At 46.3% G+C, this 26823-nt stretch overlaps 2 protein-coding genes across 3 annotated transcripts in view; one reads left to right on the forward strand and one right to left on the reverse strand.

Moving 5' to 3' along the window:
* Window positions 1–22183, forward strand: part of trpm4a (transient receptor potential cation channel, subfamily M, member 4a) — an 84148-nt gene extending 61965 nt beyond the window's left edge. For both annotated transcript variants that reach the window (XM_078531655.1, XM_078531656.1), the window contains 9 exons: window positions 4043–4161; window positions 5480–5612; window positions 7877–8051; window positions 9456–9621; window positions 12242–12423; window positions 15356–15488; window positions 19216–19288; window positions 20209–20302; window positions 21039–22183. In XM_078531655.1, the coding sequence (XP_078387781.1) occupies window positions 4043–4161; window positions 5480–5612; window positions 7877–8051; window positions 9456–9621; window positions 12242–12423; window positions 15356–15488; window positions 19216–19288; window positions 20209–20302; window positions 21039–21070 (1107 nt within the window). In that variant the 3' untranslated portion in view covers window positions 21071–22183. The remainder of the gene's footprint in view (window positions 1–4042; window positions 4162–5479; window positions 5613–7876; window positions 8052–9455; window positions 9622–12241; window positions 12424–15355; window positions 15489–19215; window positions 19289–20208; window positions 20303–21038) is intronic.
* LOC144669307 (carnitine O-palmitoyltransferase 1, liver isoform-like) overlaps window positions 1–26823 on the reverse strand; it is a 534090-nt gene that overhangs the window by 295864 nt on the left and 211403 nt on the right. The window lies entirely within an intron of this gene.

Raw genomic sequence — 26823 nt, forward strand, 5'->3', positions numbered from 1 at the left:
TGAACCGTACCCTGTGATAGTGAGTTCCACATTCTCACCACTCTCTGGGTGAAGAAGTTTCTCCTCAATCCCCTATTGGGTTTCTTGCTGACTGTCCTATATTGATGGCCTCTATGTCTGCTCTTCCCCACAAGGGGAAACATTCTCTCTGTATCCACTCTATCAAAACCTTTCAGACCTCGATTAGGTCACCCCTCAGCCTTTTTCTTTTCAAGAGAAAAGAGACCCAGCCTGTCAACCCTTTCCTGATATGTAAACACACACCATTTCTGGTATCATCTCTGTTAAATCCTCTCTGCACCCTCTCCTGTGCCTCTATATCCATTTTATAGTATGGCGACCAGAACAGCACACAGTACAGTAAGCTTGTTCAAAGAAGGCATTAAAGGAGGAGAGAATTGGAGAGGTTTAGTGAGGGGATTCCAGAACTAAGCTTCTCGGTAGCTGAAGAACTGGCTGCCAATGGTGGACTGATGAAAATCAAGCAATAGGCAACAGGCCGGAATTGGAAGAGCACAGAAGATCTTGGAGGAGGTTCCAGAGATAGGGAGGTGAGGTGGGTGGGGGCGGTGGTGGGGGTCGAGGTCATGGAAGGGAATTTTAACATCAAGACATGGTAGAGAGGTGTGAAGGCAAGACTGGGTGAGGAGGAAGGGTGAGCTCGATGGGGTATGGATATGAGTAACCAGTATCTCTCCATGTAGGAACTCCATCATTGAACATGGTGTAATATTGCCATCTGCTGGCCAAGGTCACGAGCAAAGAAAATACCAAACTAATTGGGAAAGGACTTACATTACCTCAGGGCATTACAAAGTGCTTTACAGCTGATGAAATGCTTTTCTTTATCAAGCGTAGTCACCGTTGTAATGGAGGATATGTGGCTGCCGACTTGTGCACAGCAAGCTCCCACAAAAATTTAATCAGAACAACTGCGAAGGTTACGGAGCAACTCCATTGGCATCTGTTAAAAGAAAAGCAAGGGTAAATTTTCAGCCAAAATCAGAACTCAGAATAACCGAATGTTTACCAAAGCCAGACCTGCTTTGAATCTCCAGGATTTGCTGTTTTTGCGAAAGGAAATGCTGCATTTTTTTTCCAACTACAATTTGCATTTATATAACTCCTTTCTTTAGCCGAATATAACATTGGGAGGCTCTTCGTGTGAGACGCAGATTGCCAATGCTTTTCATCTTGAGCACATCGGGCTCACTTACGCTTGCTAGAGGCGACATACGTTCATCCACATGGACCCATTCTCTGCAAACAAAAGGAATATATTTAAACCTTGTGCCTTTTTTGAATTACCGGGAGCTTGGGGAGCCCAGAGATTTCCTGTTGCTTTCTCCATGGCAACGCCTCAACCAATTAGAGTCAACTTGCCAACCAATCAGCACCCTTTTCTCCTGTAGTATAAATTGTGTTACTTTGAAATTTGGCATTCTTGCATTTGTCCTGATGAGTGCAAGATGAAAAGCTTTGACAACAGGTCTCTCTTTTTAGCAATATTCAAGTTCTGTACCATGAATTTGAAGGGATAAATATTGACCAGGACATGAGGGAGAACTTCAAAATAATGCCACGGGATCTTTTACATCCTGAGAAGGCAGACAAAGCCTTGGTTTAAAGTCTCACCTCAAAGACAGCACCCGCCGACAGGGCAGCACTCCCTCAGCGCTGGATTACGGGGTTCCAGTCTCTGGAGTGTGACTTGAACCCATGGTCGTTCTGACTCTCGAGTGAGAATGTTGGAAATAACTGGCTCATGAGGGCGCGGGTACATCTTCCAAACGCGGGGGTTATTCCGTAACAAGGGGCTGAATTTTATGCTGATCGGGATTGAAATCGCGGGGAGATGAGGTCGGGCGGGCGTCCCGACATCACCCCGTGCTCGCGCGAGATTTCGGTTGGCAGGAACACGCTAAAGTCAGAAGCGCGCCCGCCGACAATTAAGAGGGCGATTAAGCCCCATTAATGGCGCAATTGTCTTGTCATTTTACATGGCCCGACCAACATTACGGGTTGGCGGACGGGCGAATCGGCCGGGCGGCCTTTACATTTTTCATCAAGCCTCATCCACGGGCGGGATGAGATTCCCGCGATGCAATAAAATAAAAATAAATTTCTGTGGACGGCATTTTCATTCGCTAAATTTTCGGGTGACTGATTATGATGCGCGGGCGCTTTATTTTCAGCTTTTGAAACCTTTTATATTTGCTTTTTCAGGTCTTCAGCTCCCTGAGGCAGCTCTCTTCCGAGCTTTCTGTCAGCGCTCGGCCCGCGCCCACTGTTAACGCCATTGTCCGCCCTCCTCCCCCCACCCCTGCAGCGCCGAGTTTTTCACTGCGCGCTTCACCGCTGGCTGGTCGTTAATCGGGTGAAATCACGGTGAAGGGGGTGGGGGGTGCCGATCGTGGCCGGCGGTCCGTCTCCCGGCCTCTCCCCAGGCCCGCCGATCGCGCCCGCCTGCCAGGCTGTAAATTCAGGCCACGGGAGCGTCACGACCCCTGCCTGCACATCTGCAACGTTCCAACAGGGGTCACTGTATCACCACTGCTCAGATCATCTCGAACTTTTAATAGCCAGACACGTGAAACCTGGAGATAATAATATATCCAACAACTTCATTCCTTAGATCTAGATGTTCTTGTTCAAACTGTAAAAGGGGCGGGACACGCAGTCCTACATCTGGAAACTCCTGTGTAAAGAACCCGCCAAGAATCATAACTCCTTTTTTAGTAATGCGTTCACGGGATGTGGGCTTCGCTGGCTAGGCCGGTGTTTATTGCCCTGCCCTAGAACCATAGAAAAGTTACAGCACAGAAGGAGGCCATTCGGCCCAACTTGTCCATACCAGCCCGAGGCCATCCAGGTGCCCTTTCTAATCCCGCCTTCCTGCACACGGCCCATAGCCCTGCAGCTTACAGCACTTAAGGTGCAGATCCAGGTACTTTTTAAAAGATAAAGACAAAAAACTGCGGATGCTGGAAATCCAAAACAAAAACAGAATTCCCTGGAAAAACTCAGCAGGTCTGGCAGCATCGGCGGAGAAGAATAAAGTTGACGTTTCGAGTCCTCATGACCCTTCAACAGAACTGTTTTACTTTTTAAAAGAGTTTAGAGTTTCTGCCTCTACCACCAACTTGGGCAGCGAATTCCAGACACCCACTACCCTCTGCGTAACAAAGTTCTTCCTCATGTGCCCCCGACACCTTCTGCCACTTATCTTGAATCTATGTCCCCTGGTTCTAGAATTCTCCACCAAGGGAAACAATTTTATCCTGTCCACTCTATCTATTCCCCTCATCATTTTGTACACCTCAATCAAGTCACCCCTCAGCCTTCTTTGTTCCGAGGAAAATAACCCCAACCTATCCAATCTCTCCTCGTAGCTACACTTTTCTAACCCTGGCAACATTCTTGTGAACCTCCTCTGCACTCTCTCCAGAGCTATTACGTCCTTCCTGTAATGTGGTGACCAGAACTGCACACAATACTCCAGTTGTGGCCTCACCAGTGTTTTATACAATTCCAACATTATATCCTTACTTTTATATTCTATACCTCTGCCAATGAAGGAGAGCATTCCATATGCCTTGAGAGACGGTGAGCAGCCATTTTAAATGGCTGCAGTCCATGTGCTGTTGGTACACCCATAGTACTTTTTTTTACTATCCTCTAGGGGTTTGATGCAACTGAGTGGCTTGCTAGGGCCAATTCAGAGGACAGTTAAGAGTCGACCACATTGCTGTGGGTCTGGACTCACATGTAGGCCAGAGTGAGTAACAATGGCAGATCCTTCCCTGAGGAGGCAGTTGGGTTTTTAACAACAAGCCATTCACGATCAGTATCAATGAGACTAGCTTTTAAATTCCACACTTTCTAAAAAAATTAATTGGCGATGGGATTTAACTCATATCTGCAGGTCACTGGTCCAGTAACATAGTCAGCATGCTCCCATTCTCCCCTGTGATACCGGCTGTGGAGGACCATTGTATTTCTGGAAATCTGTGTTACGTCAGCTCCTCTTGTCTCTCCCTAGACCTTCTTTGTCAGCACGAATATCTCCATGAAGAAGAAGGTGAAGTTGTATTACCAGGATATGTGGAACAAGTGCGACATTCTGGCCATCCTGATGTTCATCGCCGGGGTCATCTGCAGGTCGGTGGCCATTTTTCTCTGGCAGGGAGGGGGGTGGGGTGGGATTCAGCAGGGAGAGAGAGCGGGTCACATGGTAGAGTGAAGAGAAACAGCTCCTTCTTGGGGTCATGGCAGCCACCCATTGGTTCGTGGCTGGTAGCTTATTAGGCCAATTAAAGGGCCTAATTGAGGCCACTCTCTGCCTGGCCATGGGAAGGTGGGTGGCCCCCCCAGTGGCAATGCTCCCCCCAGCTAGGAAAGACCCCAGCCCCACAACAGCACCCACCCCACCCCACATACTGCACCCACACCCACCTCTGCCATAGAGTTCCTGGCTGCCCACTGGAGGGATTACCCTTCCAACAGTGATGGCCTGGCTGCTGGAGTCTTTTTGAATTTAGACATTTCTAAAAGCTCTTCAGTGGTTGCCTCCATCTTGAGGCACTTTCTCTCTCTCTCTCTCTCTCTCTCTCTCTCCCTCTTCCATCGACATTGCCATCTCCCCCTCCTGACAGTGGGGCTGTCAATGTGTCACTGTTGGAGGGCCTCAAGTCTTGGCAGCCTGCCCACTCTTCTGAATCAGGCAGCGAGCAACCACCTAGGCCTGCTCGTTAAAAACGCTGTGGCGCAGTGGGTAGTGTCCCTGCCTCTGAGGTTCTGGGTTCTGGTCCCACCGGGGGACTTGATGGCCAAGGAAGACGTGTTTACAACACAGCCGGAGAGCTTGAACAATTCCCCCCAACACGCCTACGGCAATAGTAACGTCAAAAAAAAACCCCAATCTTTTTTTTAAACGTCCCGGTGATTTTTCTCCAGGGTCGCACACACACAGCAGTGTCCTGGAGATTGATCTTCAATTCCTGGAGACTCCAGGCCAATCCTGGAGGGTTGGCAACCCTCCCCTGTACAATCGCGGCAAGACTTCTTCATTTCTGTACGGCAATTCCCTAGCCAATGGTTGTACCTGCATGCGAACTATCTGTGTTGCGTGTATGAGTACGCACAAACTGCTCTGAACATCGACATTTAGAAGTTTTGGAAGATTTGTAGGCACACAAAAGGATTAAGCAGAACTTCTGCGTTGGCTGTTCCATCTTTGTTCTAGACTAAGAACATTCCCATAGATTTTCCCTACTCCGCCAACCAGCAGCCTATAGCTGTACGGATTCTGCTATCCCCAGTGGGACCAGCTAACCTCAGAGGGGTCATGGATTGGACTTAGGGACCCCTTGGTGGTCTCCAGCTCCTGTAGCCCCTCAGGCACTAGGTGGACAGGGAGCTTGGACATTGAGTGAGTGCGAGTCTCGGTCCTGGGCTTCATATCCCGTTGCTCTTGCAGGATGTTCAGGTCCTGGTTCGAGATGGGGCGTGTCTTGCTGTGCCTCGACTTCATGGTCTTCTCCTTTCGCCTGGTTCACATCTTCGCTGTCAACAAACAGCTCGGCCCAAAGATCATCATCGTGGGGAAGATGGTGAGTGAGAGAATGAGGGGCGTGAGTTATATCAGACTGAATCGGGAGGGGTGTGAGTTATATCAGAGAGTGTTACAGTGAGGGGTGTGGGTATATCAGAGTGTTACAGTGAGGAGTGTGGGGTATATCAGAGTGTTACAGTGGGGGGTGTGGGGTATATCAGAGTGTTACAGTGAGGGGTGTGGGTATATCAGAGTGTTACAGTGAGGAGTGCGGGGTATATCAGAGTGTTACAGTGGGGGGTGTGGGGTATATCCGAGTGTTACAGTGAGGGGTGTGGGGTATATCAGAGTGTTACAGTGAGGGGTGTGGGGTATATCAGAGTGTTACAGTGAGGAGTGTGGGGTATATCAGAGTGTTACAGTGAGGGGTGTGGGTATATCAGAATGTTACAGTGAGGAGTGTGGGGTATATCAGAGTGTTACAGTGGGGGGTGTGGGGTATATCAGAGTGTTACAGTGAGGGGTGTGGGTATATCAGAGTGTTACAGTGAGGAGTGTGGAGTATATCAGAGTGTTACAGTGGGGGGTGTGGGGTATATCCGAGTGTTACAGTGAGGGGTGTGGGGTATATCAGAGTGTTACAGTGAGGGGTGTGGGGTATATCAGAGTGTTACAGTGAGGGGTGTGGGGTATATCAGAGTGTTACTGTGGGGGGTGTGGGGTATATCAGAGTGTTACAGTGAGGGGTGTGGGTATATCAGAGTGTTACAGTGAGGAGTGTGGGGTATATCAGAGTGTTACAGTGGGGGGTGTGGGGTATATCAGAGTGTTACAGTGAGGAGTGTGGGGTATATCAGAGTGTTACAGTGGGGGGTGTGGGGTATATCAGAGTGTTACAGTGGGGGGTGTGAGTTATATCAGTGTTACAGTAAGGGCTGGGGTGTATATCAGAGTGTTACAGTCGGGGGTGGGGGGTATATCAGGGTTACAGTAGGGGGTGTGGAGTATATCAGGGTGCTACAGTAGTGGGTGTGGGGTATATCAGAGTGTTACAGTAGCGGGTGGGGGGTATATCAGAGTGTTACAGTAGGGGGTGTGGAGTATATCAGGGTGCTACAGTAGGGGGTGTGGGGTATATCAGGGTGCTACAGTAGTGGGTGTGGGGTATATCAGTGTGTTACAGTAGGGGGTGTGGAGTATATCAGGGTGCTAGGGTAGGGGGTGTGGGGTATATCAGAGTGTTACAGTAGGGGGTGTGGAGTATATCAGGGTGCTACAGTAGGGGGTGTGGGGTATATCAGAGTGTTACAGTGAGGGGTGTGAGTTATATCAGAGAGTGTTGCAGTGAGGGGTGTGGGGTATATCAGAGTGTTACAGCGAGGGGTGTGGGGTATATCAGAGTGTTACAATGAGAGGTATATCAGAGTGTTACAGTGAGGGGTGTGGGGTATATCAGAGTGTTACAGTGAGGGGTGTGGGGTATATCAGAGTGTTACAGTGAGGGGTATATCAGAGTCTTACAGTGAGGGGTGTGGGGTATATCAGAGTGTTATAATGAGCGGTGTGGGGTATATCAGAGTGTTACAGTGAGGGGTGTGAGGTATATGAAAGTGTTACAGTGAGGGGTGTGGAGTATATGGGAGTGTTACAGTGAGGATTGTTGGGTATATCAGAGTGTAACTGTAGGGGGTATGGGGTTTATCAGAGAGTGTTACAATGGGGGGTGTGAGTTATATCAGAGTGTTACAGTGAGGGGTGTGGGGTATATGAGAGTGTTACAGTGAGGGGTGTGGGGTATATGAGAGTGTTACAGTGAGGGGTGTGGGGTATATGAGAGTGTTACAGTGAGGGGTGTGGCGTATATCAGAGTGTTACAGTGAGGGGTGTGGCGTATATCAGAGTGTTACAGTGGGGGCTGTGGGGTATATGAGAGTGTTACAGTGAGGAGTGTGGGGTATATCAGAGTGTTACAGTGAGGAGTGTGGGGTATATGAGAGTGTTACAGTGGGGGGTGTGGGGTATATGAGAGTGTTACAGTGATGGGTGTGGGGTATATGAGAGTGTTACAGTGATGGGTGTGGGGTATATGAGAGTGTTACAGTGGGGGGTGTGGGGTATATGAGAGTGTTACCAGGAGGGGGGTGTGGGGTATATCAGAGTGTTACCGGGGTGGGGTGTAGTGTGAGTGATGGGCTCCATTTCCCCACACTTGCTGGTGTACTCAGTGTTTGGTATTGCCTGCGATGAGTAACGGTCCTGAGTTTGCATGTTCCCTGTGCATCTCTCATCCATCAGTTTTAATGTATTTTATGATTTTTCCAGATGAAAGATGTTTTCTTCTTCTTGTTCTTCCTGGGTGTCTGGCTCATGGCTTATGGGGTGGCCACTCAAGGTCTCCTGTACCACACTGAGACCCGGGTCAGCTGGATATTGCGCCGGGTTTTCTACCGACCCTACCTGCAGATCTTTGGGCAGATCCCACTCGATGAAATTGACGGTAAGAGATTGCTATTGTTTTCCCGTGTGTGCCCATCGGAATATTGTGGGAGACCAGAAATTGGGACTCTACGCATAAGATAGTCACTAACAAATCCCATAGGGAATTCCAGACAAACTTCTATATCCGGAGAGTGGTTCGAATGTGGAACTTGCAACCTCAAGAAGTATTTGAGGCAATGTGCTGATAGGCTGGTTTGTGAGAGGAGGTTCATGTGGTCTAGAATCACCGACATGGATTTGTTGGGCCGAGTTTGTGTGCGAGTGTGTGTGTGTGTGTACATGTGCACACATGTGTGTGCATGTGTGCTTGTGTATATACGTGTGCGCACGTGTGTGTGTTTTCGCATGCGCGTGTTCTTGTGCGTGCGTTTGGGTGTTTGTGCACACATGCGTGTGTGTGTGTGTGTCTTCCTGTGTGTGTGTGTTCGTGTCTGTGTGTATGTGTGTGTGTGTGTGCACATGCATGTGTGTGCGTGTGTCTGTGTGTGTATGTGTAAATGTACTTGCAGATGTGTGCACTCCTTTCTGCGAGCTGCTTCCCTTTCCCACCGTGTACCCGTGTTTATGAACATGCATGTAATGCCTGTAGACCACGGAGACAGGGGGGGGGTGTCATACAGCAGTCAGCCCATCACACATGTTGATGTTTGAGTCTGTGTGCAGGAAAACAGCTAAAAAGGCTAATGAAGGCCTTTAACCCAAGGCAGCTGGAATATAAAAGGGTTGAAGTTAAATAAAGCCCTGATCGTGCCCCGTGTAGAGCAATGCATCATGTTCTGGGCACCACACCTCAGGAAGGATGTATTGACCTTGGAGAGGGTGCAGTGCAAATTCACCGGAAAGACACTGGCGCCCAAGGGGTTAAGTTAGGACAGGTTGCAAAAATAAGCCTTCTTTCCCAAGAGTCTTGAAGATTAAGGGGCGATCCAAGTGAGGTGCTGAAGATGATTTAGGGATTCGATTGCGTCGGCAGAGAGAAACCTTTGCCTCTAGTGGGAGGGAGCCTGGAAGAGGAAGGCTGAATGTTAAAATTAGAACCAGGCCAATTTGAAAGCACTCCTTCATACAAAGGGTGAAAGTCTGAAAGTCTCTGCAGCCTCCAAGGCTGTGGGGAGGGGGTGTCAATTGGAAATGTCAAAGCTCAGGTTGATAGAGTTTTGTTAGGTAAAGGTATTAAGGCTTTTGGAACAAGGTGGGTAAATTGGAGTTAAGATACTGATCAGCCGTGAACTAATTGGAAAGCGAAACAGGCATGAGGGGCTGAATGGCCTTCTTCCTGTTCCTATGTTCCTTTCTACTCACCTTTGTTGTCTCCCCATCTCTCATTCCTCTTTTGCCCTCCTTTGCTTCACAACCATCTCATTTTACCATTAACCATCGTTTGTCCCTCTGTCTATGCCAGCTGCTCGGTTTCACTCCAAATGCACGGGTAACCTCACCACAGGCCTGGAAGATGAGCTGTCTCACTGCACCAATGCCTATGCTAACTGGTTGGTCATCCTGCTCCTGACCATCTTCCTCCTGGTTGCCAACATCCTGCTGGTCAATCTGCTCATCGCCATGTTCAGGTAACAGTTTAGCCAAGACGGACACTCCATCTGGGCTGAGGTGGCTGGCGTCAGCTCAGAAAGTTTCCTTTTAATCGGGCAAGGGTGGCAGAACCAGGGCTAGGAAGATGGAGTTAAGGATAAGATCGGCCATGATCTAATTGAGTGGCGGGCAGAACAGGCTCAAGGGACTGAATGGCCTCCTCCTATTCCTATGCGGCAATTAGTGCTCCGGGAGATTGCTGCCTTTCCAACCACATGTTGGCACCGATACCCAATGTTGTTCTCCATTAGGAAGCAGGGAAGGATAGTGGTTATGTTACTGGACTAACAATCCAGGCAAGTTTAAATCCAACCATGGCAGTTTGAGAATTTGGATTCCAGTTTAAAAAACCTAGACATTAGAAAAAGACGTGCATCAATAAAAGTGACCATGAAACTGTCCGTTTGTTGTTAGAAACTCAACCGCTCACTCACGTCCTTCAGGGAAGAGAAGCTGCCATCGTTTACACACGTTCACAGGTTCACACCATACGGCTGGTGCTCAAGTTTACTTCCATGTTCATGGTAACACGAGGTGGCTGTATTAGTGTCGACCACATCCCAAGAACCAAAACACAATCCTGCTCTTGGAATATGAGCCAAACTAGCCCATCAGATCATATATTGAGCCAGTGACTAGAATGCAGCTTGGACCAGCTGGCTTGTTCATGAGACGTGGGTATATTTATTGCCCTTGTTCAAAGGGCATTTTAAGAGTCACTTGTAGGCCAGAGGGTGGCAGATTTCCCCTGATCTCCCTTCCCCCAACCATGAACTCCCAACCACAATTTCCTTCATTGGCCTAAATCTCCCCCCACATGAAGGTGGGGACACACTGTAGGTCCTTGGGTGCTAGACTCCAGGAATTAATCTCCCCCCAGTCCCATTCTTTCTCAGGGTGTGACATCCTCCCCCTTGTCCACCTTCAGGAATATGACTTCTTTCCATCACATTAGTGAACCAGATGAGTTTTGGCACTGGTTTCACACTCATCAACAGACTTTTAATTCCAAATTTTTGAATTGAAGTTTCACTATGTGCCATGGTGGGATTTGAACCCAGGTCCCCCAAAGAATTACCCTGCACCTCTGGAATATTAGTCCAGTGATAATACCACTACGCTATCACCTCCCTTGGATATAAATATACTGGATTCACTGAAGTTGGTATTTGGGACTGAGTGCTGCAGTTCAGCTATGAGAAATAGAGGGGCTCTTTCTCCTAGAACAAGGGGAGATCTGCTAGAGGTGTTGAAAATGATGTCGGAACGATTCCTGGACTTCAAGGGTTAAATTGCGAGGAGCGGTTACACAAACAGGAGTTGCATTCCCTGGAATTTGAAGATTTCAGAGGGATTTGATCAATGTTTTCAAAATGCTAAGCGGAACTGATAGGTTAGTTTGACAGAAACTATTTCTGCTGGTTGGGGAGGGTGGGGCTAGAGGGTATTGCCTAAAAATTCGAGGCAGACCTTTCAGGAATGAAATTCAGAACTACTACTTCATGCAAAGGGTGGTAGAAACTTGGAACTCTCTTCATCAAACAGCACTTAGTTTCTGGATCAGTTGTTAGTTTTAAACCTGAGATTGATAGATTTATGTTAACCAAAGTGATATGAGGCAAAGGCAGGTGTGAGGGGTTTGGTCACAGATCAGCCACGATCTCGTTAAATAGTGGAACAGGCGAGAGGGGCTGTTTTTTATATTCTTTCACAGGATGTGGGCATCGCTGGCAAGACCAGCATTTGTTGCCCATCCCTAATTGCCCTTAAGAAGGTGGCGGTGAGCCACCTTCTTGAACCGCTGCAGTCCGTGTGATGTAGGCACACCCACAGTGCAGACATGACGGGCCGAATGGCCTCCTTCTGCGCTGTAACAATTCTGTGATTCAGTGCTGTTAGGGAGGGAGATCCAGGGTTTCGACCAAGCGCCAGTGAAGGAACGGCGATATAGTTCAAAGCCAGGATGGTTTGTGTTGGAGGGGATCTTGCAGGTCACAGTGTACCCATGCATCTGTTGCCCTTGTCCTTCTAGATGGTAGAGGTCGCAGGTTTGGAAGGTGCTGTTAAAGGAGCCTTGGTGAGTTGCTGCAGTGCATCTTGTAGATGGCACACACACTGCTGCCACTGTGTGTCGTTGGTGGAGGGAGTGAATGTTGAAGGTGGTGGATGGGGTGCCAATCAAGTGGGGCTGCTTTGTCCTGGATGGTGTTGGCTTCTTGAGTGTTGTGGGAGCTGAACTCATCCAGGCAAGTGGGGAGTATTCCATCACACTCCTGACTTGTGCCTTGGAGATGGTGGACAGGCTTTGGGGAGTCAGGAGGTGAGTTACTCACTGCAGAATTACTCTGACCTGCTCTTGTAGCCACAGGATTTATGTGGCTAGTCCAGTTCAGTTTCTGGTCAATGGTAACTCCCAGGATGTTGATAGTGGAGTAGTTGAGGTGAATATAATAGAAAGGAATGTAAGAATATAATGATAGGGTTAGAAGAAGACAGATGAGAAGAGCATTAAACCACCAGCATGGAGCAGTTGGGCTGAATGGCCTGTTTCTGTTCTATAGACTTGATGTATTCTTCTTTTCTTCTTGTCTTTCCCAGTTACACCTTCAATAAAGTTCAGGAAAAGAGTGACATCTACTGGAAGTTCCAGCGGTACAACCTAATTGTGGAATATCACAAACGGCCGGCCCTTGCTCCACCCTTCATCATCCTGAGCCACATCCACATCTTCATCAAAAGAAACATCCGGAAGGTCCCGACCGTGAAGGGCACACTCTTCAGTAAGACATGTCCCAGCAGCAAACCACATGAGCGGCAGTAACCTGAGCCAGGAAGGGTAACATCGGGAGCAGCAAATCCCTTTGTGTAGAGTGCGCCGTCCGGCATTATACTGGGCCAGATGGGTTTGGAATGGTTTGGCTGCGATCCCCGGCCTGCGCTGAGCTAGTCGCCCAGGCTGAGGTCAAGAGCCCCGCGAGGAGTTTTCAAATCACACACGGCTCCTCATCACTGACTCCCCCCACCCCCACCGCCAACTCCCACCCCAATGAAAAGTAGATCCTGTCAAGTGAAAGCATGAGGAGGTTTAATAGAGATATTCAAAATCATGAGGGGTCTGGACAGAGTGGATAGGGAGAAGCTGTTCCCATTGGCAGAAGGATTGAGAACCAGAGGGCACCGATTTAAGGTGATTGGCAAAAGAACCAAAGGCGACATGAGGAAAAACTTTTTTTTTTATAAGCGCAGAGAGCGGGTTAGGAACCGTGGCCTGAGAGTGTGGTGGAGGCAGATCCAATCGTGGCTTTCAAACGGGATTTGGATGAAGCACCTGTAGAGGAGGGAAAGAAAAATGCAGGGCTAGGAGGAAACGGCAGGGGAGTGGGGCTAGGGGAGCTGCCCTTGCCGAGAGCCAGCACGGACATGATGGGACAAATGGCCTCCCTCTGTGCTGTAACCATTCAACGATTTGTTGACCAGACTTGACCGTGACAAGGGTAGCAACTCAAGACTCACCATCACCGTCAGGTAAAGGTCGGATTCGGGCCTGTCAGGGAGCGAATCTCAACCTGTGTCAATGGCCATTGGAGCAAAGGGGCCCAAATTTCAGGATGATAATTGTATTAAGGAACGGGGGGTGGAATAATGCATATTTTTTTACACAGGTGGAAGGGTGGCGGAAAGCGCCTTGCGCTGCACCAACTTCCTCATCACTAATCTTCCCCTTTAATATTATCGAACGAAATAGGATGGATCAAATGAATAGGGGACCTGATGTTGAGCAAAGGAGACACATATTAATGGGAATGTAGGTCAGGAACAAGCTGTTTCACCTTCCCCAGCCACGGCCTGTCCTTGGAGTGGGAGTAAGTTCAAAACTAATCTGGGGAAATAGGCCGGATTTTACATTTGCAAATGGGGCACCCCACCATCCTCCCTCTGCCCCGCTGACCCCCACCCTCACCACGCGAATGTATGATAGGGCTTGATGCTGTGGTACTGGCCATAAGACATCGTCACGCCAGTCTCCCAAGTTACCAGAAGGCGAGCGGGCGTGTAAATCAGCGATCCCGCCCACCATTTTGACACGGCTCACTAACAAATTATCCAGCTCATTAACGACCCACAATTGTCTGCAACTTTTCATTTCCCGCTGCATTTTCCAGGCGGCGGACGTGTGAGAAGGTTTGGGAAGTGTTTTACAGCAGTTGAAGGTGAAGCAGGAAAGGCCTGGCCCGGGACCATGACTGAATGTAGCAGCAGGACTCTACCGGGGAAGGTGGCAATTTTTTAAATGGCATTTCCTTTTTCTAAAAACACTTTTCTCGCCTTCAATTAAAAAAAGAAAGACTGATTCAGAGACAGGGGGCCTTCACAATTTTATCCATGACCGACTTCCTGTTTGCAGCATTAGCCCTGGCTCACATGACAGACCCGGCTTACAATCCCGATTGGGCGCAAAGCTCCCCTTTATGCCTCTAATTGGCCTCCTTATTGCTGGACGGCTACGAATTGGCCATCTGATGCTTGATTGGATGCACAGAGATGTCGGGGGAGGGGACAGAGCCGACCAGTTTCCATTCCGCTTCCCTCACCCTGCCGAGAAACGTAAAATCCAGCCCAACATCTCTGAGTGAGCGGTCGAATGATCAATCCATCTTTGGATCTATCTATGCTTGATCGATCTATGTAACAAGCTCCCTAGGGAGACTGTGAGTGCTGTTAGTATTAATCCATTCAAGTGGACATTCAATAGACTCCTTTCAAAATGCAATGTTTTGGAATACGAGTTAATTGAGGCATCATGTAGCATGAGGAACAGATGACTTTGGTCCTAAGTCCAAATGGTTCCCAAAGTTCTCCACCACTGGGGGTTTTCCTCACCTCATGTCTGGGTCTGTTTGTAACTCATTGATCAAGATTGATCACTGTGATTAGTCAACAACTCCACTATTCTTGTATCACGTGGTTACCAGGATGGTAGATGGACTCCGGTCTTGTTCCTCATCGGGACTGAGACACCAGGATCTGCTTAAATGGGAATTCACCTGGATTTAGTTCTGGCCTAGACTGACAGGAGGAAACTTCCATTCCATCCCAGGTGAAAGGATCCGAGCTGCAATGAGTTTGATCTGGTTTCGACCTCGCTCCCTTTGAACATAGTCCCAGCACTAATTGTGCTCAGTCACGAAGCCACCTCTAGTGGAAATATTGAACTGAGAGTGAGGTTAAGGCAAGTTGTTGGGGCACATCAGTGACTGAGCCTGAGAATGGGTAAATTAACGGTAAAACATAAATAGCTTTTCCATTGCTCACCCATCTCCCTAATCAGCAGAGAAATAAACAGTGACATAAATCATTCGAGTTCCTATTTTGATCATTTATAATGGGGCCTGACCTGAGTTGCCAACTCTGGTTGGACATATTCCAGGAGGTTTCATTACTTGACCTCTCATCTTCAACTGTCTCCGTCCAGTCAAATATACGTTTTCTCCCCCCGTTTCCAATATTTCTTTAACTAATAAACAAATAATATTCAAAGGATGTGAATTTTTTTTTAATGCTGCTGTAATTTTTGTCCAGGTCAGTCCTGACAGGGTTGACAACACTAGGCCTGAACCTGCTTGATCAGGAGCCTCCTAACAGGCCCGTTGTCCAACTACTGTCGATCCATAGCTCGGAGGGAAGGGAATAATGGTCTCGTTTTCATTCCAGGAATGGACCTCTCAGAGGCTGTCGCCAATAGGTTGATGACTTGGGAAGCGGTGCAGAAAGAGAACTACCTAGTGACCCGCAACAGAATCAAACGAGAAAGCAACATGGAGCAGCTGAAGAGGACTGCACAAAAGTGAGGGGGCAGATACTGATGTTCTCATTACAGGGAAGTCCAAGACATCAAAAAAAAAACGCGAAGAAAGAAATATGAGCAAACAGATTAGGAAGACTCAATTTCTTGAACGTGGCCGAGAAGATAAACATATTGCTGAAGCTTCTTGTCTCACACGCATCAGAACGAGCGCAAGAATACCAAATTTCAAATGCTCACAGCAATTTATACTACCCGTACTGTAAGCTGTTGTGATTGTTTGAAATTTGGAATTCTTGCATTTGTCCTGATGAGTGCAAGATGAAAAGCTTCAGCAACAAGTCTCTCTTTTCATCAGTTTCAAGTTCAGTTCCTAGTTCTATCATAGTCAAGGAACCAGGAAAAGAGTAACAGGATTTACAGCACAGAAGGAGGCCATCTGGCTCATCAAACAAATGCCAAAAGGGCCAATCCCATTTTCCTGCTCTATCTGGTTATCCATTTATATTATATTTCCCCAACAAGAGAGAATGTAACCATCACCACTTGATGTTCAATGGCATTACCATCACTGAATCCCCCACTATCAACATCCTGGGGGTTACCATTGACCAGAAACTGAACTGGACTAGCCAAATAAATACTGTGGCTACAAGGGCAGGTCAGAGGCTAGGAATCGTGCAACGAGTAACCCACCTCCTAACTCCCCAAAGCCTGACACCAATCTACAAGGCACAAGTCAGGAGTGTGATGGAATACTCCCCACTTGCCTGGATGAGTGCAGCTCCCACATCACTCAAGAAGATTGGCACCATCCAGGACAAAGCAGCCCCGCTTGATTGGCACCACATCCACAAATGTTTGCTCCCTCCAACACCGACACACAGTAGCAGCAGTGTGTACCATCTACAAGATGCACTGCAGGAATTCACCAAGGCTCCTTCTACAGCACCTTCTAAACCCCCAACCACTACCATCTAGAAGGACAAGGGCAGCAGATAGATGGGAACTCCCACCACCTGAAAGTTCCCCTCCAAGCCACTCACCATCCTGACTTTGAAATATATCGCCATTCCTACACTGTCGCTGGGTCAAAATCCTGGAACTCCCTCCCTAACAGCACTGTGGGTGTACCTACACCACAGGGACTGCAGCGGTTCAAGAAGGCAGCTCAACACCACCTTCTTAAGGGCAACTAGGGATGGGCAATAAATGCTGGCCCAGCCAGCGAAGCCACACATCCCATGAATGAATGAAAAAAATTATTCTTTTCTTTTAAATTACTCACTCAATACCTTTTTAAATAGCTTTATAATCTCTGACTCAACAGCCACTTGAGGTAAAGTACTCCAAGGTCTGATTGATGCATTCTTCTGTTTATCGCAAACGTACCAATCATATAACAAGGATTAGTAAACCAATAATGCGGGTTCATTGTGAAGATAATGTGAAGATAAGACTATATACAGCTAATGGTAACTGGGAGGCCATGTAGACATGTCTAACCAGGCCACTACCTGAAATTGTATCCTCCCCTCTGACGAGCTACCTGTATTCTGTAGCTGTATTCTGTCTACAGAGTCATGGGAACATGCATCACATCCTGTCTCATGGTGTATAGTGATTGACAGCAGTTTAAGATACATGCCTTTAAAGGTACATTCACATTGTATTGCAACACTAATTACCCTCAGTGTGAAATGATCTTTTCTAACATTTCCTTTCATTCCTGAGGGGCTACGCATCAGCTGAAGGTTACTAATTTGTTAACCAGTGGAAACAGTCCATTTAGCTTCACAAAATGTGTCAGAATTTGCAAAATCGTTATAGATTCTTCCCAACCCAACCCAACCCTAACCCTCTCCAATCTAGTGGAAAAGACCCAATTCTTCAAACCTTTCGTCACAGCTGGAACCTCTCATTCCTGATATCACCTTAGTGACTCTGTGCTGAACTCCAAAATGCCTTTAATAAATACACTTCCTATTATGGAGTCCCTCAAGCACTCCAACAATGGCCTGAGTAATAACTTTTAGAGATTTATTATCAGTTTCTTTACTGCCCTTTTCACAAGACTAGTGTATGGGTCAAGGCTTGTTGCTGTGAGGACAGAATGCACCCAAAGGTGGGGGTACAATGAGAGCCTCACCTCCATATTTGGGAAGAGCTGTTGGCATCTTTCAGCCTTCCCCAGTTAGCTCGTCAGAGGGGAGGATTCAATTTCTGGCAGTAGCCCTATTATGACCCAGCAGTTGGTAAAGGCTGAGTTATTGGAAATCCCAGAAGGAAACTTTAAACAACTGTCATAACCTATATTTTCAATTGATATGTTTGTGATGCAGCTCTGAATTCAGGAATAAGACCACCAGTTCTTGAGGGGTTTTTATATCAAACTAAATGAGACATTTACTAATTTACAACAACTTAAACATATACACATGGCTACAATTTATGACTATCATAACCTTAACAAATTCCCAAATTAATCTCCACTAAGGCAACAATAACCAATAGACTTAACCAGACACCGGGCAAAGCATTTTCACCGTACGAATTCAAAATGAGGTTCTTTTCCATTTGGTTCCTTTGCAGACAGTTGTAGGCTTACAGCTGCTTTGATCTTACACGCTTCTGCTCTACACACACAAACTCCCTTCTGTTATACCCCTTTGAAAGTGAATTCTCATTGTATCACCAGCTCCTTTGAACTCCTTCCATTGTACCAATTTTATGAGTAATATAAATGTTGCTTGGTGTCTCCTAACTAGGTGCAAGATTTCACTCCCACTCACGAACGCTTTATTCAACCAGATGAAAATGCACTCTACCTTATTGTTTACATCTCAAAACTACTATACACCAAAGCACCCAGACAAGCTGGCTTTAATCCAATTAAGACACACACACACACACTCACTTACTAAACCTCTATGTAAAAAATAAACTTCCAATAACATTAATAGCTTCATGTCATTCCCTTACAAAAATCCTGGTGGGTTAAGGACAGCAGAAGGGGGAAACAAACCACAAAGGGTAACAGGAGCTTTGGGATCAGAAAGCTTGTCCGTCTGCAGGGACAGCCCGAGCTCAGGGCAACCCAGTTTGGCGTGGGATGAGGGGGTGGGGCAGGGAAAGGGCTCCTTTAATAGGCGTTAAGCCCCTGATTAACAGGAGGTTAATGTTTTAGAGGGCTACCCGGATTGCCTAAAGAATGGTTATAAAAACATAAGATCATAAGAAATAGGAGCAGGAGTAGGCCATTCGGCCCCTCGAGCCTGCTCTGTCATTCAATAAGATCATGGCCGATCTGGTTGTGGCCTCGACTCCACTTTCCTGCCTGCCCGCCATCACCTTTGACTCCCTTGTCAATCGAAAAATCTGTCTAACTCAGCCTTGAATATTAACCCGTGCAACAATTATCCCATAACGAATAGGCGCAGGTAACTAAAAGCGCTTCTCGGATTTCCACTCGCTCTCTCTCGCTCCATCAACATTCGACAACTCCATTGCCTCCGAGTTAAATTCACTCCGGCAACCCAGCCAGCGCAAACCAAACGGCCGGCTCATGGGGGTAGGAGGTTGAGCATTCCCAGGATTCCCAGAGCTTGAAGGCTGGGGGAGGGAGAATTCCCAGCACTTGAAGGCCGGAAGGGACAGAATTCCCAGAGCTGGAAGTGAGGGAGAGACAGGATGCGAAGGCCTCACAGTGACAGCTCCCCAAGACTCAGTTTCAGCACTTGCTAACTGACAGTTCATTTTGTTTCCTTAGGGTTGACAGTGTTTTAAGTTACATAACTGACACCAGAGAGCATGACAGGCGGCTGAGAGTACTCGAAAAACAGGTAAGACACATCGAACTCCATTGGCTACACCATCGGCGGCCATGCCGTCAGCTGCACAGGCCCTCAGTCCTATAATTCCTTTGCTGGGAATTGCTTAACAAAAGCTTAGGGAACAGCCATTCCCTGGTTCATTCCTCAGGGCAATCCCTTTACCAATCAGAGCCGACCTGCTCAGTTTGAATTTGAACAAAGCTGGGCAGTTAACTGTTCCATGGTACGTTTTCCATGGCAACGCCTCCACTAATCAGAGTCCACTTGCCAATGGATCAGCACTCTCTTCTCAAGCTATATAAATTGTTGTTTCCCCCATTACTATTTGGTAATTTCTTGCAAGCTGTCCTGTTGAGTGCAAGATGAAAAGCTTTGATAGCATGTGTCTTTTTTCAGCAATTCTCAAGTGCATATGTGTTGGCTTTTGGCTCAAAATGAGATGGGCTCAAATGAAGTGTTCACATCTGCTCTTTCCGGTGAATGTAAAAGATCCCATGAAGGGAAGCAGTGGATTCCTTTGGTGCTCTGACCAATATTTATCCCTCAATCAATATCACTGAAACAGATTATCTGCTCATGACCCCGTTGCTGTTTGTGCGAGTTTGCTGTGCACAAATTATCTGCTGCATTTCCTACATGACAACGGTTCACTACACTTCAAAAGTACTTCATTGGCTGGAAAGGAATTTGGGATGTCCTGCAGTCATGAAAGGCACTGTATAAAGGCAAATCCTTCTTTCATTTCCCTAACCCACTCTGCCTCTCTCTCCTTCTTTGAGGGGCTCCTTAAAACCAACAGTTTTGTCTAAGCTTTGCCACTTGTCCCAACATCTTCCTTCGTGGCCCTGTGACAAATTTTGTTTGATAATCGCCTTGGGATGTTTTACTACCTGTATCAATGTAAGTTGTTGTTGTTGTTGTTGTTGTAGGTGGATTACTGCACTGAAGCCTTAAAGTGGTTGGCAGAATCCTTACTGCAAAGTGACCTCATCAGGAACAGCAGAGCACCGCCCACATTTACAGGTACCATAAATATCATAAGAAACGCTACCCCCTCAAATGGATCTGGAAGGACTTAGTTGCTTATGTTTGAAACCCTCCATGAGTGTCATGGAATGTCCAGGAATTAAAGATTAATCTCCTTGCCACCGCTACGAGCAACGTCCGGAAGAAAATGAAGTCTCGTTAAAAAAAAATATACTTTTTTGCACGCAGTTATTTATTCACCAAAATGAATTGGAGGCGTGGAACGCGCGAGATGAATCCAATTGGTTAACTGAGGGCTGAACAGACCTTTGCAATTGGCCGTGGGCAGGCAGTTGTGTTTGGAGGATGGACCAATGGCGTGAATGTGTTGGAGGGGGAGGGGGGAGGGCAAGGCACAGATGGAGGTCATGTGACAAAAGCTCCAGGAATACACCCCATCCCAGAGAGGAAATAATCGTTCTAGAGTGGGAGGCATGCTGCACATACGGGCAAGCAGAGCTGTTTTACCCATGCCACTGGGCACAGATAGGATTGCTGCCATCTCACAATGCTGATGAGACATCCCACTGCCGTGGAACACACGTGGGAAGCAGAGGAGACTATTCAGCCCCTCGAGCCTGTTCCATCAGCCTGGCCCATACCCTAACTCCATCTGCCTGCCTTGGTTCTGTGACCCTTAACACCCTGACCCAAAAAAAGCCTATCAATCTTGGTTGATGACTCTTTAGAATCATTCTTTAGGTTCTTCAATTATTATTTTTTTTTTATACAGGTCCTTCATCTAAAAAAGACAGCAAGCCGTAACTATTCGATAATGAAAACTGCCTCACCAACGTTAACTATAGGGTCGCACTGTGAGCGCCAGGGTCCTTAACTTCGCCGTCCGATCACGCACAACGAGCCAAGACTAAATTCCAGTCCCGTGGGACTGAGTCTGGAATTGATGATCCCGATGTGGTTCTCTACCTCCCCAGGCTGGAAGTCCGCAGTCACAGTCGTGGCAAAGCTTTTCGTAATTGTGTGTGTAGGGCGGCTGGTGCAGGGCAAGGGATGCTCGAGCCAAAGGGCCAGCACGGAGATAATGGGCCGAATGTCGTCTTCTTGCATTGTAAACTGCATCCTTTGACTCTGTAAAGAGGTTAAATCTTGGTGTTTTTCTTTGAACAAGTAGAACGATTAATATTTAAGGCCCTTACAATTTAACCCTTAGACTGCTGGCAGGTTCAGGAAATTTCCAATCTCCCTGGGACATCTGATTGTGTTTGTTCCTTTATTTTGTTACATGTGTGAGGTTGATACGATTGTTATGCTTTAGGACTATTTTTTTTGGTTTATAAGATTATCATAGTTTGGGACTGTATCTGTAAATGTAGATTAAATACGAACATATGAATTAGGAGCAGGAGTGGGCCACTCGGCCCCTCGAGTCTGCTCCGCCATTCAATAAGATCATGACTGATCTGATTGTTACCTCAACTCCACATTCCCGCCTACCCCATATAACCTTTCACACCTTTGCTTATCAAGGCTATCTACCTCTGCCTTAAAAGTATTAAGACTCTGCTTCCACCAGCTTTTTGAGGAACTGAGTTCCAAAGGCTCATGGCCCTCTGAGGGAAAAAAATTTCTCCTCATCTCTGTCTTAAATGGGTGACCCCTTATTTTAAAACAGTGACCCCCCTAGTTCTAGATTCTCCCACAAGAGGAAACATCATTTCCAGACGCACCCTGTCAAGATCCCTCAGGATCTTATATGCAGCTAAATGATAGTAAACTCGGGGAGGTTTAATTGTTAAAGATCATAAGACGACTCAAATTGTGTTATTGAAAGGGAAGTGCCAAATTTTTACTTGGGGACAATGACAGCTCTTTCTAAGTCCAAAATAAAAAGACCACAAGTCTCCTAAGACCCAGAAAGGTGTTATCAATATCAAATTGTAAATAGTTGTGCTGGAACGTGTTCCTTTGTTTCTAAGATGAAAAACAGTGGTGGTCAGAGATAGCTGATTAATATTTCTACTTAGATATAAGGTTAGTGTGTTGCCTGTTGCCATGGGGAGGAGGGTAGAGGAGGCCATTTTGAGATCAGGTTACAGGCTTCCCTAAAAACCCAGCGGTATCCACAGATATAGAGTAGAAGTTGCAGTTTGGTGTTGGGGGGGACCTTCAGCTGACTGGGAGTTGGTCACAAAAAGAGATAGATGTTAGCCAGGCCTTGGGCAGAGAAAATGCTGACTCTAACATTCACCACATGGAATGCGGGTGGGAGCTTGCACTCAGTTTGTAGACCGGGCTCGTGAGGAGTTAAAACAAGGCTGGGGGATTTGCCTTGCTGAAGCTCAAGGGGCAATCCCCAGGAAAACTCTCACAGTGGAAGATAATATTGGGAAAGGAAAAGAACAGAAGTAAAGCCTTGGGAGCTGTGAAACACTTTGGATTGATTCCAGGAGATTAGATGTCCACTTAAGGGACCGAGTAACGTAACAGAATTGAGGTTTATGGTTCTCATTAAAAGCAGAAAAGGGCAAAGCGTTTGGTATTTTAAAGAACAAGTTTCCTAAGAAAAAGGAAATAGTGTTTACTTAATAGTGTTCTGCCTTTAGTCATTGATACAGTAAAAGTTCTTTTAAAACATGTGTTACAACCCCGAGGTCCCCAATATATTAACCTCCCAGTTTTGTTATGCTCTTGGGTGAGGCGGAATGAGTTGGCTCCCCTTCTTTATTCGACCCCCTCAGTTGGTCGCAACAAGGTTAATTTGAAAGGGATCCCTTCCCCTGCGGATACCTTTTCCCAGTCCAAGTGTGTTTATCTTTTTTTTAGAAGGAGTCAATTTAATGAGGTTTTCTTGAGTCAAAGAAAGTGTAAGTTTATTAGTTCCTGAAACCCAAGAAAAAAATAATAAAAACACAACACACATACACCTAGATCAGAAATGAGAAGTTAAGAGTCCAAATAAAAGTTTTTTTAAAATACGAATCAGTCTTTGGCTTGTCCGTGAGGCGTAGATGGCAGTACATTGCAGCTGTTAGGTTGGGTGATTCCAGTAGAACTGACTTTGGTGGTTTCACAGTTAGCTTTGGAGACACTTGGTTCTGCAGGGTGGCCGAAAGGCTGTCCTATTTCCTTTAGATTATAGCTTTTGCTAAGCTTTGCCTCCAGCAACAGAGAGAGAGAGAGACAGAGAGAGATCTTTCACTTGCAAGCTGCTGGGGGGTTATTAGTTTGTTCTTCTGCTTGCTGTCACACACAGCTACACTAGCACACCAGCTTTTCAACCCTTTTTTCCCCTGTGTATTCCATGAGAGGAAATAAGCATTTTGCATTCATCTCAGAACTATTTATACACTCTGAGATATAAATCAACAGGAGACGGATTTTTGGCTGACTGCTGACAGGTGCAAATCCGTCTTTTGTCTCTGCAACCACAGGAGATTTAAGTTCAGTCTTCAGCATCTTTCCTATCTCCCTTTCAAGTATCCCTGCTTGAAAAAGGCTATGACACCTTTTTAGGTGCAACATCCCCTGTTCTTTCAAGACAGGTCTGTCAAGTAGTAATTCACATAGGAATTTTCCAGAAAGTGGTCACTTTACATTGTCATCCATCTTTTGCTCAGTGTCTTTGCTTGTATTTCTTTAAAAACACGCACATCTTCCTTAAAAAGCTCAGTGTGCCCGTAAGTAATTCGTGGCAGTAATCGGCTTTCCATGACACATGAAATCTTAAACATGTCATCCTTTCAGCTAAGAATTGCAAGTTTAAATTTCTCTTTAAACCGTTATCAGTCTCTAGGGAGATTGTAACAATTTATGCACTAAAACTCTGAGCGAAACACGAACATTGCAATAATAAACAAGGAAGAAAAAAATTACACTGACATTATTGTAATAAAGTAACATTACACTAACATTACTGTCTTTAAGGCACCCAAATAATGCAAAAAAAAGTCTTATTGCCTGAATATTAGCCAGATGGAGTCATAATACACATTTATAACATAACGTTAATAAAGGAAAATGACTAATTGGAAAATCTACCAAAGAAAATCATGAAAGAACGAACAGACTGAGGAATTTTTATCCAGAAAAGGGAAAGCTGAGAGGTGGCCTAATGGAGGTCTATATGATTACGAACGGTGCGATAAGGCTGATGTAGAGAAGGTATTTCCAAAATGTGGGGGGGGAGACCAACATAAATGTGGAGAATTCAAGAGAAACTTTTTTTACACAGGAGGTGGTGGGAACGTGAAAAACCCTGCCAGATGGAGTGGTTGAGGTGAATAATATAAACGCATTTAATGGAAAACCAGATAAACTCACGAGGGGAGAAATGAATAGAAGCTTGTGCTGATAGGGTGAGATGAAGTAGCGTGGGAGGAAGCTCATATGGAGCAAAAACCACCAGCATAGGGCAGATGGGCCAATTGGCCTGTTTCTGTATTGGTCGGTTGTTCTAACCAAGATTCAGATAGGCAGCGTATTAAAATCAGAATGAAGTTTGGTTTCCCAGTAGCTCAGTCAGACCATGAAGCTGAACCCAAAACCCTTGTCCGATTCACGTTTCATGCTGGACTAACTGATATCGGTTACCAACGCAGACTGGAGGAACAGCACCTCATCTTCAGATTAGGCACTTTACAGCCTTCTGGACTCCCTTTTTTGGCCCAAGAATTTTTCGAGACCACTTACCGCCGTATCAAATGTAGATGTGTCATTTGTGAGCTGTTTGAATATTCACCGCCCTTCTGCTCCAAGACAATGTGCGAGTATCGCCTTCTAGTTGCTACCACATGTGGACTATCCACCCCCTAGTGAGATAATAGGTGTTGAAATCTGAAATCCATCGATCCAGTAGTATGGGTGGATCTCCCAACAAAGAAAGAAGATGCTAAAACCAGTAAATGTAAATTATTCTCCATTTCGTCAGCAGTTGTTACGTCTTATGCCTTGGAGATATGCAGAGATGACACGCCAGTTTCTTACCTAAACAGGAGCTTTATTTATGGTGTTCTTAAAATGTCTGTCCTCACGTGCTTGCAGCTCCTTGCTCTCAGTTTAGTTTCTGCTTCACTAACCACACCCACAGGCTTGACTAACAACACACAGAAGTTAACAGGCACACATAATCAAACACCGAACAATTGAATATTACAGGGGCCAGCACCAGAAGCCACCAAAACCAAAGACTGTAGCAAGGAATGATGTCATCGCACATGGGAGGATGTCATCAAGTACAGGTGACATCATCGTGCATGTGGTGATGTAATCACGTGCACATTGACATCATCGTGTCTGGAGATTCAGGATCGTTCGAGAGACAACAAGAGGGGCAGGGGTGGGAAAAAATTATGAATACAACCCTGTTTTTGGGTCTCCATGCATTGATACTGCTGCAGATGGAGCAAAGAATAAACTTTAGTGGACTAAGGGTCAAAATACCAGATGTGAAGCCACCTCGTAATGGACATACGGACATATGAACATATGAATTAGGAGTAGGCTCGACCCCTTGAGCCTGCTCCGCCATTCAATACAATCATGGTTGATCTGATTGTAACCTCAACCCCACATTCCTGCCTACCCTGATAACATTTCACCCCCTTGTTAATCAAGAATCTATCTCGATCTGCCTTAAAAATATTCAAAGTCTCTGCTTCCACCGCCTTTTGAGGAAGACAGTTCCAAAGACTCACAACCCTCTAAGAGAAAAAAATTCTCCTCATCTCTACCTTAAATGAGCGACCCCTCAATTTTAAACAGTGACTCCTAGTTCTAGATTCTCCCACAAAAGGAAACATCCTTTCCACATCCACCCTGTCAAGGCCCTTCAGGATCTTAAAGATTTCAATTAAGCTGCCTCTTAATCTTCTAAATTCCAGCGGATACAAACCTAACCTGTCCAGCCTTTCCTCATAAGACAATAAATGCTGGCCTTGCTAGCAAAGCCCACATCCTGTGAATGAATGAAAAAAAAACCCTCCCATTCCTGGTATTAGTCTAGTGAATCTCTGAACTGCCTCTAATGCATTTACATCTTTCTTTAAATAAGGAGACCAGTACTGCACACAGTACTCCAGATGTGGTCTCACCAGTGCCCTGTACAACTGAAGCATAATCTCCCTACTTTTGTAATCAATTCCCCCCATAATAAATGATAACATTCTATTAGCTTTCCGAATTGCCTGCTGTTCCTGCAGACTAACCTTTTGTTGGACAGTAGCAGTTCAGGTTAAAGCTGGACTGTCCACTTAAAAAAACAGATGTCTGGCCTCCCTAGACACCTCATTTCCTGTGTTCTTTACGCTATTGTGACGCATCACTTCCTGTGTTCTTTACGCTATTGTGACGCATCACTTCCTGTGTTCTTTACGCTATTGTGACGCATCACTTCCTGTGTTCTTTACGCTATTGTGACGCATCACTTCCTGTGTTCTTTACGCTATTGTGATGCATCACTTCCTGTGTTCTTTACGCTATTGTGACGCATCACTTCCTGTGTTCTTTATGCTATTGTGATGCGTCACTTCCTGCGTTCTCTCGGCTGTTATGGTACTTCA

Source organism: Cetorhinus maximus, chromosome 29 (assembly GCF_964194155.1).
Source record: "Cetorhinus maximus chromosome 29, sCetMax3.hap1.1, whole genome shotgun sequence".
NCBI classification, from domain to species: domain Eukaryota; kingdom Metazoa; phylum Chordata; class Chondrichthyes; order Lamniformes; family Cetorhinidae; genus Cetorhinus; species Cetorhinus maximus.